The sequence below is a fragment of the Marmota marmota genome, unplaced genomic scaffold (assembly GCF_001458135.2).
Source record: "Marmota marmota marmota unplaced genomic scaffold, marMar, whole genome shotgun sequence".
NCBI lineage: Eukaryota > Metazoa > Chordata > Mammalia > Rodentia > Sciuridae > Marmota > Marmota marmota.
This window is the reverse complement of record NW_026000174.1, coordinates 46,137,794-46,153,494: the sequence shown is the minus strand read 5'-3', so window position 1 is coordinate 46,153,494 and position 15,701 is coordinate 46,137,794. Positions and strand designations below refer to the sequence as shown.

Below are 15,701 nucleotides of genomic sequence, written 5' to 3'. Positions count from 1 at the left end.
TTTTTTTTTTTTTTTTTTTTTTTTTTTTTTTTTTTTTTAATGAGTAGGAAAAATATTGAGTGACTAGCATTGTAGGAAGGTGAAAACAGTCCCCAGAGACATCCAGGACTGTATCAACCAAGGATAAGAGTGAGAGCTTCTACTCCATCTTGTTTTTCTGATTCTTTCAATCTAAAATTAGCTTCTGCTTCAGAAGCTGCTGTGTAGGAAGCAGGAGGTAGAAAATGACACTGAAAGTTTGAGGGGGCAACTACACAGAATTTACACTATTTTTAAGCCTGTTGCACCTGAATATACAAAGAAGACCTACTCTATCTGCTGAAAATAAAAGCAATTTAAAAACAAGACTCACTTCTCAACCTACATTCCAATTCTCTATCCAAATGCCTTCCGTGCAAATCAACAATTACTTGTACACTATGGAAACTACATTACCAATCATGAGGAATTGTGTATCATGAAGAACACTCAGAAAGGCTACTGGGATGCAGGCCTTATTATTTCTGAGTCTTCTTTGCTATAGAGGGTCACAATGGTAAAACCCATGGAATATGATGTGGACAGAAAGGGGTCTGAAGACTGAATCTGAAGCTCAGAAAGAGCTTGGGGCTGGGGATATACCTCAGGTGGTACAGTGCTTGCCTCTCATGCACAAAGCCCTGGTTTCAATCCCCAGCACCACAAAGGGGGGGGGGGCGGTGTTTAATATCTTTCTCATAAATATTTTTCAGAACTTTACATAAAATAATACATGTAAAGAACTATGTGTACCCTTCCAGGGACACAGGACTATCGGCAGAATGGTTCTGCTGAGAGATAATAGTAAGTGAACAGTTACTTACTATATACTTGTGCTTTTGGTGTGGTACTCACTAATCTCTCATAAACAGTCCCTTTAAATGAGCTTTCTGAAAGAGAGCCTCCACACTTGGGGAGTTCAGATTCAATTTTCCAAGGGAACACAGGAAAAAACTTTCTTATGTATCCTAGACATTGAGGAGTAAAAATATCAATATAGATATCAATATAGCTCCTTGCCTCAGTTCCAGTAACTGGCTGTAGGTTGTCAGGGAACCATAGACACCTTTCTAGCTTAACAAGACCTCACTCTATCTCAGATAGAGTCTACCTCAGTGATAAGAGAAGGAAAGCACAGTGAGCACAGGAAAGATGGATTGGAAGAGCAGCTCCTGAACCTCACAGCCTGCCTCATCATATTTTCTTTCCTGTGCAGGATGAAATCCTACTCCTCTTCTTTGGGGAGCTTATCCGAGAACACCAGTGCTCACTAACTAGAGCTGCTAAAATGCTTTCCGGATCCCCAAATATTGTGATACTAAATGATCTTCTATTATTTCTCATTTCCTCAAAAGCTTTTATGTTGGAGGCTGAGAATATAGCTTAGTGGTAGAATGTCTGCCTAGCATGCACACGAAAGTTCAATTCCCAGCATTGCAAAATAAAATCTCCACTTTGTGAGTACTCATTAATAAAAAAAGAACTATGATTACTCCTACTTTATAGATGAAATTGAAGGCACAGATACACTGAGTGATAATAAGTGTTAGTATGTGGATTCTTGTCATCTAATGCCAATGTCTGTGTTCCTTCACTATAACTGAAATGAAAAGGAAAGGAGAAAAGAGCACGTCATACAAGAAAATTTTTTGCTCTGAAAGTCTGAGCAAACTATTAATTGCTGTAACATTTTCAATAGATAAAGTTACTAACTTCCTACAACTACTAATATTCCATATAAACATCACGTAGCAACTTTGTAGAATCATAAGCCCTGTAACCTTGAACAAGTCACTTTACCTCCTAAATCCTTACTTTTTCAACTATAATGAGAATTGTAATGTTTACCTAATTGGACTGAGTTGGGAATTAAAGACATATTACTGTAGAACTTATTTCACCTGCTACATAATTAGCAAAAGTGACACAAGGGGTGGCAGCAACTGATCACTGGGTTAAATGAAATCTCTCTTATAAAGGGAGAGAACTGATGAAGTTTGTCCTTTAGCTAAATTCAGACTAGATCAGGGAAGAAGCACTGTTCTCAAATAAATAAATATGTGTGTGTATATATATATATTTACATACACACACAAACATATATATGTGCATCTACATATAAACCTTCAGTAAACTGAAAGTGGCACTTTGTAGACAGTCTTACGATATCAAAGAAGACACCTATTTTTTGCTGAGCAAACCTGAGTTTTATTTCCCATGAACGAGAGGTTGAACTAACAGGAAAAGGGGAGACGGGGGGATAGAAACAGGCCCTTAAATAAAAGTCTAGCTGGTTTTATCACTATTATCACAGTAAAGTTTTATATCTAGGTACCCAGACTCCTAAATTAAATGTCAAATACAATCCTGTACTGAGAATGAGAAGCACGGCTGCTATGGGAGAGCCCTGACAGCTCCACTCCCCTCTCCTGTTAGCTGCATAATCAGCCCTTCAAGCTTTTGGCAGAGTATATTATCAAGTCTCCTGTAAGTACAGAGAGGAGCTGGAACAGGGAGAAAAGGACAACATAACATGTTAATTTTATTAAGTATTTAAAGCTCAATTCCTTTGCTTTCTAAAACAATGCTCCAGCATACCAGGCAACTCAAAAACCATGCATGCTTTAGTTTTAAGATGCCTGTAGTCAATGAAAGCAGTGGTTCGATAAGGAGCCTGGGGCCCCCAAAAGGAAGAACAGTGAAAGGGTAAAGTTCCAGTGAAAAGGAAAACAGGAAGCAGAAAGGAGACAAAGACTCTCAATGGTATTTACTTTAAAGTAGGGATATATCTCCTAATATCTCTCTTAAAGGCGACTTATTTATTTTAATTTGGCACCAGGCAGTTTTGCTATCTGGAGTGTTTGCTCTATAATAATAAACATAATTGCTTCTTGTTTTTATTGATAATACATGAACTCACAGCTGCATATTTCCAAGACAGAAACATCTGCCCTGACTTACACAAACAATAGAGCTATACTGAATTAATGCCAATTACTTGAAGGAGGTAAGGCCCAGAAAACAAGCAAGCAAGCAAGCCACTGAGCCAATCATCCAGCCACACCAAAGGAACCCAACTGTGGAGGTTCAACTCAATTTATTTGCATGTCATTATCACTCAAGGTATCAATGGCCTTTTAAAACCCATAATCTATAAGTGTCACTAATCCTGCGAAGTGTTAATTGATCAAAGTGTAGAATCTAGTTATTTATAAACAAGGCTTTTCTTAGGAAGGCTTGAAGGGTCTCCTGAACTTTGTAGCAGAGGTACTGCCCCCATATTTCCTTGTCCTTCTGCTAGAAATAGTGGTGGTTCTGAGGACTAGGAGAGGGTAGCAAGCAGTGACCATTTACAGAATACTGTGCTAAGCACCCAACATGGATCATCTCATGTAAAAGTCTAACAACCTATGAAGTAAGTACTATAATCCCCTATTGTGTAGATGAAAAAGCAAAAGCTTGAGAAATGGAGTTGAGCACAGGATGTGCCCAAAGCTGCAGAGCTGTCAATGCTGGAGTTGATGGGGTGGCAATGGGGTCTGATTCCAGAGCCTGAGCTTTCTAATAACTGCAATACACTACCTCTTTTTGCCAGAGGCTAACACCAGGTTTCTGACCTTCATCCTTGTTGAGAAGAAAAGAAAAAGCTACTCTCCACTGTTGATACTTCAAGTGAAGGGTCAAAAAAAAGTGATTCAGGTAGTATTTTCCTTTTCATTCAATGGCTTGAGATATAATTCACATATCTTACAACTCACCTCCTTAAAGTATATAATTCAGTAGTTTTTAGTATATTCCCAGATCTGTATAAGCATCACAATCAATTTTAGAGCATTTCCATCATCCCCAAAGAAAACGTGCACCCATTAACAGTCACCCACTCCCTTCCCCTCAATCATAAACACTGTGTCTATTTTTATCTCTATAAATAATTTGCCTAATATGGAATTTCATATGAAGTGTAATCATATAAATTCCATCTTTTAGAAATAGCTTCTTTCACTTATCTATGGGATTCAGGACATGATAACCCCCTAAATATGACCACAGGAGACCAGTATATGCCATCACAAAATGTGCCTCATTAGTGCTATTTGGACCTGATTTTTTTTACACAAGGAAAATTACCCTTTTGTAAGGGAGGTTTACACCTATAAAGAAAATCTCTACTTGTAAGGGTGCCTCCCTGTGTGTACCAGAAAGAGAACGATGACCCTAAATAATCAGAAACAACTTAAATATGCATAACATACTGATCCTTGTTTACCAAGTTTTCCTGAGCATTCTCCCATAATCTATCAGTATTATTTCATATATATATATACATATATATATACATATATATATATATATATATATATATATATTTAGTTGTTGATGGACCTTTATTCATTTATTTTTTTAATGTGGTGCTGGGGATGGAACCCAGTGTCTCACACATGCTAGGCAAGTGCTCTACCACTGAGCTACAACCCCAGACCCATGCTTAACTTTTTGAGGAACGGCTTTTCCAAAATGACTGCACCATTTCATATTCCCACCATAAATATATGAGGGTTCCAATTTTTCTACATCCTCACTCTTACCAAGAAAACTGTAGAGTTGTAGCCCTGAAAACTGTCAACCTGATCTGGCTTTCTTACACTTTTGGCTTTCCCCCTATTGGTATTTCCATTTCCTCATTTGTCAAGTGGTAGGACTAGGGCAGGTGGCCTCAGCTTTCCAACTGAGCCAGATTCAGTCACCATATGTAAGATATATTGAACAGTGGGAAGGCTGATGCTATGAAATTGGTAGTTACAGCTGGTTACAGGACTAGGTTACAGGACTAGGAATATAATTTTATAATAACAGTTTCCACTGTGCCCGAATTACTTTAGACCATTATTGCCAAGTCTACCAACAAAACAAACAAAAAAACTCTCACAGAATTTGCTTGTGACATTAAGAAAAAACCAGAAATGCCTTATTAAGTAAAAATTTCCATTTGACAGTAATGGCAGATTGGCCTTCAGGATTCTAGTTTTCTAACCAGGCTCAAAGATGGATGGAAGTAGATTCAGATTATTAAAATGTATGCATCTATAAGGAATGCTATTAGATTACAAAAGCAGATTTGAGGAATAAATAAAACCATATATGTGTTTTATGGTTTATAATATAGTTTATAATACAATTATTAAATAATACCATTTTCAGTCTGAAAGGCAAAGTAGCATAATATTATCCCATTTTTCACATATTTCTCAAAATGGGGTCACTGATCATGTGCATCACTATCATCTAACATCTCAAAACTACTGAATTATGTGCTCTAGTTGAGGTTCAAGAATCTACATTAAAAAACTCAAAGTCTATAAACTGCAGCAGGTTGCAGAAGAACAGGAGCTTTTTTTCTCTTTACAACTATCTGTATTTTCCACATTTTTCCATAGAAAATATATATTATTTTTATAACTAAAGGATAGCAAGAGAGAGAAATTGTTTGGTTTTGTGTTGATAAAGGACTAGGAATGGGAAAGGAGGGAAAAGAGCTATTTCTCCTCTTTCTGATGCCCAGGTGTCTATAAAAGATGAAAAGATGCCACATTTGCTTCTGGGTAATTTCATGCCTCAGAGCCTAGATTGGACATAAGAAAGCCTGAATATTTTCCCCAAATGGTGTCCTTCATCCATCAGGTCAAACTGTTGAAGCACTTGCTTCAGTTTTTCATTTAACCAGGGTTAAATTCTCTAGGCGTTATTGTTCTTTTGCCATCTTCCCATGTTTTCTGTTGGAAAAGGCCATTCACCAGTCCTTGTGCTCTGGAATAAAGGAAGTTATAGCTGAAAGATCCCAGTAAAGCAAAGTAAAAGAAGAGTGTGAGGTAAAAATAAATTGTGAAAGGTGGTATCACTAGGAATGGCAGGCTATATGTATGTATGTCTGCTTGTTCACAGATTCAGCCCTAGTATGGGGGTGAAAAACATGTAATAGGACAAATCTGAAGCTAAGTTCTAATCTCACCACTTACGGGCAAGCTACTGAATCCCTTTAAGTTTCAGGCTGCTCATCCATAAAACAGGACGACTTTTTATTTTCATAAGGTTGTTGTAATACATAATGCAGAATAAGCATTACAGATACAAGATAAACACATGTTCTCCAAGATTCTCTCCTTATGATTTTTTTTTTTTACCAAAAGCACAGAAATAGGTCAAAAGTTCTAATAACCCTCAACCAAAGGAACACTGTTATATGTAACTATTACTTAGCCATCTCAATTCTTTGCTTCAGTTAGTTGAATAAACACTGCTCCAGTGAATGTTCCTGTCTTAATGGCAGGAAAGAAGCAGGATAAAGCCTAGCTTGGCTCTGTGAATAACAAAGAATATGAACACTAACAAGGATTCAAATTAGGTTTTGCTTATATTCATTATCATTTGTAGATGCAAAACCTATAATTTTTTACATTCTGATTAGTATAGAAGAGTGAAGTCCTGGGCTATTCCATGCCAATATCATCAATAAATGAAAAATGATTATAAAGTTATTTTGAAATTACAAATGCCATATAAATGTTAAATAAAAATAATAAAGAAAGAAAACCTTTCTCAGGTCTATTTAAGTAATTTCATGTTGCTAGATAGTTCCTTGGTTTCATACTTCAGTAAGAACACCTCTAGAAGCTGGAGACAACAACAACAACAACAAAACTGCTATATTTTAGGCAGTCTTAGTATGACTAGATCCCATGTTCAATCCCACTCCAGTCAGAAAGACCAATGTAATCCACTTGGATGGAGTTTTAAGATGCTTTTTTTTTGAAAATAATTTCTTTTAAGGTTGTATGAATCTGAGACATAACTGTGTATGTTTGCTTCAAGCCTATCAGTTATAGGAAACAACAGCACATTTTAGAGGAAGAAAAAGCAATCAATATATGGAAATAACATAGCAGCTGATATTAACTGCATAATAAGAGGTTAGTCTAATTGAACTTAGCATGTTATGTTTTTGGTTCAATGATTTCTGAGAACTGGGCAAGGGAAAGGATGGGGAGGGAATCAATGTGTTTTCAGAACATTGGTTTCCTCTGATAAACTATGAAAGATAATGGTCAGGAAAGTTGTGACCTTACATTTCTTAAAACTCCAGACATGTGTACACACATACAACCAAAATTAAATCTTTAATTTCCCTAAAGCTTAGCATAAACCTAAGAAATCTACAGATAAAAAGTCTGCCTTACAAAGAGATGCAGTGGCACGCACCTATAATCCCAGGGACTTGGGAGGCTGAGTCAGGAGGATCCCAAGTTCCAGGCTAACCTCAGCAACTTACAGAGGCCCTATCTCAAAAAAGAAAATAAAAAGGGCTGGGGATATAGTTCAGTATAACACCCCAAGGTTCAATCCCTAGTACCCCCTCCCCGCCAAAAACAGTCTAGAAGATCAAAAAATTCCACCAGAAAATTTCTAGAATAAATAAATTCAGCAAAGTAGCAGGATACAAAATCAACACCCATAAATCAAACACATTCCTATACATCAGCGATGAATCCACTGAAAGAGAAATTAGGATTAAAACAAACAAACAAAAAAATCCCCTGAGAATCATTCTAACAAAAGAGGTGAAAGACCTCTACAATGAAAACTACAGAACACTAAAGAAAGAATTTGAAGAAAACTTCAGAAGATGGAAAGATCTCCATGCTCCTGGATAGGCAGAATTAATATTGTCAAAATGGCCATACTACCAAAAGCATTACACAGATTTAATGCAATTCCTACTAAAATCCCAATGACATTCTTCATAGAAATAGAAAAGGCAATCATGAAATTTATTCGAAAAAATAAGAGACCCAGAATAGCTAAAGCCATCCTTAGCAAGAAAAGTGAAGCAGGAGGCATCACAATACCAGACCTTAAACTATACTACAGAGCAATAGTAACAAAAACAGCATGGTATTGGCACCAAAATAGACTTGTAGACCAATGGTACATAATAGAGGACACAGAGACAAACCCACATAAATATGGTTATCTATCTCATATTAGACAAGGGTGCCAAAAACATTCACTGGAGAAAAGATAGTGTCTTCAAAAAATGGTGCTGGCAAAAACTAGAAATTCGTATGTAGCAGAATGAAATTAAACCTCTATATCTCACCCTGCACAAAAATCAACTCAAAGTGGATCAAAGACTTAGGCACTAGAACAGAGACCCTGCGCCTAATAGAAGAAAAAATAGACCCAAATTTTCACATAAGCCTAACATCTGACTTCCTTAACAAGACTCCCAACGCTCAAGAAATAAAATCAAGAATCAATAAATGGGATGGATTCAAATTAAAAAGCTTCTTCTCAGCAAAGGAAACAATCGATAATGTGAGGACAGATTGGGAGAAAATCTTCACTACATGCACCTCTGATAAAACATTAATCTCTAGGATATATAAATGCCTCAAAAAACCAAATAACCCAATCAATAAATGGGCTAAGGAACTCAACAGACACTTCAAAGAAGAAATACAACTGATCAACAAATATATGAAAAAATGTCCAGTATCACTAGCTATTAGAGAAATGCAAATCAAACTACTCTAAGATTTCATCTCTCTACTGTCAGACTGGCAATCATCAAGAATACAGGCAACAATAAATGTTGGCAAGGATGTGGTAAAAAAGGTACACTAATACATTGCTGGTGGGACAGAAAGCAATGTGGAGATTCCTCAGAAAGCTTGGAACGGAACCACCATTTTAAGTCCTTTGAGTATAAAGTCCTTTATACTCAAAGGACTTAAAAATCAGCAAACTACAGTAATGCAGCCACGTCAATGTTTATAGCAGCTCAATTCACAACAGCTAAACTATGGAACCAACCTAGGTATCCCTCAATAGATGAATGGATAAAGAAAATGTGGTATATACACTCAATGGAATATTATCCAGTTTTAAAGAAGAGTGAAATTATGGCATTTGCCAGTAAATGGATGGAGTTAGAGAATATCATGCTAAGCAAAATAAGCCAATCCCACAAAACCAAAGGCCAAATGTTTTCTCTAACATGTGGATGCTAATTCACAATAAGGTGGGGGCTAGGGAAGAACAGTTTTACTTTAGATTAGGTAGAGGGAAGTATTGGTAGGGGAGGGGATGTGAGGATAGGAAAGACAGTAGAAATAAACAGACATTATTACTTTATGTATATATGTGACTACCTGACCAATATGATTCTGCAACATGTACACTCAGAAAAAATGAGAAATTATATCCCATCTATGTATGACATATCAAAATGCATAAATGCATTTTACTGTCATGTAAAACTAATTAAAACAAATTAAAAAATTTAAAAATTTTTTGTTATGAATATTTTACAATAATTATGTAAGGTACCTAGCCCACTCTCAGTAGGTACTCAAGAAATGCTAGACCCATTCCCTTTATAAGGAATTCAGGGATAGGGTAAAGGAGACAGGGTAAAATAAACTAAGATCCTTTCCCTGTTTTATTGTGAGAGGCTTTGAGTCTCAGGCAGAGCCCAGCTGGTCCTAATACCAGGCAGTACCACATTAATTGTCTCAGAAGGAAGGAGAAAGGAATCTGAGTTAGCTATAATCCCTGCAGCATGTTCTGTTCCCACTCCACCTCCACCTGGGTATGGCAAACCCTAGAATATCAACCCTCCAGCCCCCAACCCCAAAAAAAACTAGACACTTAAACCTCAAGGTCATGGGAACAAAAGGATATTCAGTGGCAGCTGGCTTCAGTACATGGGGGAGAGACAAGACTTCAGTACTGAACACCAACTGGATGGGTCCTGTATCCTGTTCCAGTCCCAAGCATTATACTGATCAGTATCTCAAATGCCTTCAGTTGGATTTATATACACAGTGGATAGAAATCTCAAAAGTCAAGTAAACAAATATTAAAAATGCACTTCTCTACAGTTATAATTAATGATTATGTACTGTTAAGTCATAAAATAAGAGGGAAAACATGACATATCTACAAGAATATCAGAATACTGATTTTGATGGGTAGGCTTAATTAGATCTTTTTTTTGGTGGGGGAAGATATCGGGAAATGAACTCAAGGGCACTTGACCACTAAGCCACATCCCCAGCTCTATTGTGTATTCTATTTAGAGACAGGGTCTCACTGAGTTGCTTAACACCTCACCTTTGCTGAGGCTGGCTTTGAACTCACAATCCTCCTGCCTCATCCTCCCGAGCTACTAGGATTATAGGCATGTGCCACCGTGCCTGGCTTTAATTAGACCTTAATGTAATGTTCACAGAGATGATCATTAACATTCCTCAAACGTAGTAGCTCAAGGAGAACAAAATGCTTGAGGTACCAACATCCAATCAATTTCAAAACAATACTTACTTTAGGATCTGAGCTCTTGAACTTTAACCTTTCCACCAATTCTATCATGGCTGCCTTCAGTCCTCCTGAGTCTTTGCTCTAGAAGAAAGAAAAGTCAAGGGTCACTAGAGAGCATTTTGTTTTTCTCTTAAACAGAATTTCAGAGGACAATGAAATGGAAAGCAATTTTTTCTTCTTATCATCCAAGAGAACTGAACAACTTAGGGAGACCTGCACTGCACTGACCCCTTCCCCTTCTCTACAGACAAAGAGGGTTAGGACATAAATTGCCCAGTGACCTGAAAGAACTACTGGAATGAAAATTAAATGCAATTTGTACAGGCTGACTCACTGCTTCATCTCAGACTCAACTGTGCTGGTATTCACTGAAGGCCAAAGCCCTGCAAAAGAAATTTGCATCTTATGTCCTACTAATTTTTATTTTAAACTTTTATGTATCAGTGACAGAACTATGCAATATTAAATATTCTTATAAAAATAAAAGTGATGAAAACCATCCAAGACTTAAAACAGAAAACAGAATTACAATGTGCTGGTTAAGAGTACAAGGTTTTCGAGTCAGACAAATAGAGTTTCAAATCTGAGGTCTATCAATGACTAACCAAAGAAAATTACTGAATTTCTCAAAATCTTCTAAAAAACTGGGGAAAATAAATAGGTCATTATGAGGTTTAATTGAAACAGTGTTTGCACAGTATGTGGCACATAGTAAATGCTCCAAATGTCACCTGTTGTTATTACAGTGTAATGATTTATAGTAGAACAGTCCAACCGTTCTTGTTACAGAAATGTAACAAGAACCCTCACAGGTAAGCCTGTATATAATTTAAATTTTCTTGTGGCTACAATAAAAAAGTGAAAGTAATTTTAATGTATTTAATGTAACTCAATATGTCTAAAATATTATCATTTGCACTATGTAATTTCAATATATTACATTTTTTTCCACACTAAATCTTTGAAACCTTTTGTTTTTTTACACCTATAGCCCAATTCAATTTGGGCCACATTTCAAGTACTCCAAAGCCACACAAGGCTAGTGACTATCATGTTGGTCAACCCAAACTTAGAGTTCAGACTGTACAACCATATTGCCAGATTCAAATCTCAACTAGCTGTGTGATCTTAGGCACATCACTTAGCTTCCTTGTGTCTGTATTTCTTTACCTATAAATTGAAACTAACTACAGTAGTATCTATTTCATAGGTATGTAGTAAGATTAAATAGTTAATATGCCAAGATTCACAGAACAAGGCCTAGCACAGGGTAAACACAATAGGAGTATGAGATAGTTTTATTATTACTCTTTGTCTCTCTCTTTGTTTTAAAAGTTCTTTAAAGGTAAGAACTACATCTTTTATATCTCTGTCTCCTGTGCCCAGCATAAGAAGGCATTGTAAAAAGCCTGCTGCACAAATGAACAAACTTAACCTTAAGACATGAATGTGCATTAATGATAACGTGTGTATGCACATGTGTCATTATCTGCAATTTTAAGAACTACTTTATTTTCTTATCTCAACAATTCTGTTGCACAGGGTATGACCATTCATTTTACTAGTGAAGAAATGAAGGCATAAAGAAGTAAGAAGAGTCAGGTGTGGTGACACACATCTGTAATCCCAGCTACTTGGGAGGCTGAAGCAGGAGGATCCCAAACTCAAGCTTGCCAATTTCGCAAGAGCCTGTCTTAAAAGAAAAAAATGAAAAGGGCTGAGGATGTAGCTCAGTGGCAAATGCTCCTGAGCTTAATCCCCAACACCACTGAAAAAAGGGTTGGGGGTAAGGTGGGCTGGATATGTAACTGAGAGTTAGAAACACTTGCCTAGTTTGTGCAAGGCCTTTGGTTTGATCTGTGGTACCACAAGAAAAAAAAAAAAAAGATTGTCATTTTTTTTATAGGGGAATAGATGATAATAAACAAACACTACAACTATCTCTTACTCAAAATTGGCCTTGGCCTCTAGATCAGTGAGGAGATTTATAGAACTAATTTCAGTTACTCCAAAACAGGAAATACTTAGTAAGAACCACTGAAAGTATTAAAATACATTATATGTTAAATCTTTCCCCTCCCAATCTACTCCTTCTCCCAAGTCTACATATGAAAGCAAAAGTCAAATGTAACATGACTATGACCAATATCTGCTTTAGATATGCTTTTTGAACAGATCACATTTCTATGCTAGCTATGGTTCTACATTGTACTAATTTCTACTTTTTAAAATGATTGTAGAAATTAGGGGAGTTATAAACAATCTTCAATCTCTATGGTCTCAGAAAAAGACAGCTGGGAAAAGGAATCTAGAAGTCACATATGAGGGAGTGAGAGAGATCTGAAGTACCTAAAAAAGGGTTAAGTTGTCAGACAATCCTGCTTTTATCAGATGATCAGACAATAAAGCCTGTCTAGTGATATCATTCCTTCTCATTGGTTGAACAAGCAGGTCATTTGTCCCTGGAAAGCTCTCTTTCACCCCATCCCAGCTGCCAGCACCCATTTTAAGCTCTTCAGCAAAAGCCTAATGTGTTATGACTTTCCCCATGGCTCTAAAAACAGAAAGGAATGTAGCAAACTGGGCCTTGAACCTTTCAGCAAAACAGAACTACGGAAGGAATTCCTAAGAAGCAGACAGTCTGTTTGCAGGCAGATGTGCCTTGTACAGAAAGATAAGGGAGCCCTTCACCTTCTTTCATAAAAATGCAGAGTGTCAGCAGAATCCTTCCTCCTTTACACAAAGCACAGGCAGCTTGCCTTCGCCTAGGGACAGGCGGCGGCACCTGAAGAGAGCCTCCAATCAGGAAATTCACCCATTGGCCCCCCCAGCTGACTCTCTTGAGAATTATTCTCAAAGATTAATTGGGCTCTATGTTGAGAATGCTATACTCAGCCTCTAAATGAGTGGTGAAGAAAACCTTCCCCAATGGCTTTAAAAGAAAAAAAAAAAAAAAACATAAAAAAAGCAGCTGGTCAAAAGAGAAAGGCTCTTCTGGGCAGACCTGACCCTGACAGCTGCAGAGCTGGTATGGAGGATGCTGGTCCAAATCCTCCCTACCCAAACCCCTGCTTTCTTCTATTCTCCAGTCCCTTCCTGTACCCCAAGGAGCCTTGTACACAGGTGTTCAAGCTACTTACTGTCCAAGCTCTGAGAAGACACCTCTCAAACAGTCCCTTTAGCCACACCTGAAACCTAGGGATACATATATACCAGGGGTGGAGTTCAATGCCTTTGGTCCATCTGCAAGCAGATGAACTCAGGAAGAGTCTCCATAGGACCACAGAGCAGGCTCAGGACATTGTATCGGATAATTTTTGGAGCCTGGGTACTCGAGTAACAGGAAGGTGACGGGCATGGTCAAAGGAGGGGACTTCAAAAGCATGGAACACAGAACATGGGTCTATCTAGGTCTGAAGGTGGCATCCAAGTATAAGTATCAATCTTGAGGCAAGCATTATGACTAGAGAAGAAGTGGGACTTTCCTGATATCCACACTGCACCTTCATCCACCAATGCATTCCAACAACACAGTTCAATGTGAACATATCTTGTTTATGTACTATTTTCTTTCCCCAAAAAAGTACAGAATAAAGAGACAAGCACCATGCTGTGACACCTACCCCTGAGGAATTGATCAATTTGTGGAAGTTAAAAGGCTTCACAAAAGCCAGCTTCTAGAAGTGAGTCATGATAAAAAAATACCTTACATACTAAGTTATTTTTTATTCTCTGAAACATATTCATATGCTCTTTCATTGGCATTTCACAGTAACTCTAAAAGATAGTGTATTCTCACTTTACAGCTGAGAATAATATCTGGTAGAAATAAAATGAGGATTCCCAAAAATCACAGAGCTCATGCACCCTTTAATTGGCATTTCATGATAACACAATAAAAGGAGATACTGGAATCTCAATTGTTCCCCCAAATAAAAGCAGCAAAACCAGGATCAAAACGATGAAAAATAAAAAAAAAAAATTATAACATGTACAACAGAAGAGATTAATCAAGAATATTAAAAGAATTCCTGTAAATTAATAAGAAAAAGACAATTAAACCCCAAAGAAATCCCAACAAAAGGGCATGGACATAGAAGAAACGTAAAATGGTTAATAAATACATCCAAAGATGTTTAAACTTACTCATAATTAAGATATCATTTCTTACCCATCAGACTGAAAAAAAAATGTAATCTAATAACAGCAGGTGTTAAGGGGCTTAAGGTAAACTGAGGGCTTCCATATATTGCTGACTGAAGTGTAAAATGGAAATGCTACTCTGAAGTCATATGCCTAGCAAGTCCACTTTTCCTTTCCTCTTGAGAAACATTGATTCATCTCTCAAGGGGGCATGCACAAAGATATTTATTGCAACATTACTTGTAATACTGAAAACTGTAAACACCCTAAGCATTCATACATAGAGAAAGGCTAAATAAACTATGTAATTTACAAACTAAGGAATACCTTATAGCAAATAAAAGGAATAAAGTAGATCCATACATACAGCAAGACATAGTGTAAAATTAAAAAAGAAAAAAATTGTAAAATAATATACATAATAAGTACATACGTTCTATAGGTGATGTAAGTATGTAAAAGAAAAGTAATAACTACTGGGATTGGTATTAGGGATGATAGAAGAAGGGTTTTAGATTTAGTTCCATGTATTTGTGTTAGTTGCAGGACTTCCTGTCTAGGAGGAACAAGAATGGAATCTAGGCTTATCTCAGGATGTTACATTTCCAGCACTTTCTACAGTTAACTCTGAGAACTCTTAGCAAGAAAGAGGGAAAAAGTCAGGTCACCAAGGCTATTCTTGTTCCTCCTAGACAGGAAGTCCTACAACTCTTCAGCCAAGTGTGTCAAGCTTCCCCCAGGTATAAAACCCCAGATGGCATGTGATCTAAGGGTCTCAGCTTTATTATAGTATCCATCAGGCATGTGTAGATGAGATTCTATGCCTCCTGGGTTACTCCTGAGCCTTGCAGAACCAGCTTCCACCTGGCAAATTGCAAGCCTTCAATAAATATATGTTGAATAAGTGAAGAGCTTAAAAGAAAAAAAATCATGTCATTAACTTCAAGTAACATATAAACATACCTTAAATAAATACTGTATGTGAAAAAACTGTAGTAAAAACTTAAGTGAAATAATGTGTAAAAAGTTTATAGTACCAGCCAGGCATGACGGCACATGTCTACAATCCCAGGAACTTGGGGGATCACAAGTTCAAAGCCAGACTCAGCATTTAGGGATGCCCTAAGCAACTTTGCAAGACGTGTCTCAAAATAAAAAAATAA

The 15,701-nt window shown here is 37.0% G+C and overlaps 1 protein-coding gene across 3 annotated transcripts in view; it reads right to left on the bottom strand.

Annotated features, from left to right (window-relative positions):
• Positions 1–15,701, bottom strand: part of Trim44 (tripartite motif containing 44) — a 104,460-nt gene that overhangs the window by 72,889 nt on the left and 15,870 nt on the right. For 2 of the 3 annotated variants that reach the window (XM_048788595.1, XM_015477783.2), the window contains exon 2: positions 10,399–10,476. The exons of the other annotated variant lie outside the window; for it this stretch is intronic. In XM_048788595.1, the coding sequence (XP_048644552.1) occupies positions 10,399–10,476 (78 nt within the window). The remainder of the gene's footprint in view (positions 1–10,398; positions 10,477–15,701) is intronic. 3 annotated transcript variants of the gene reach the window in all.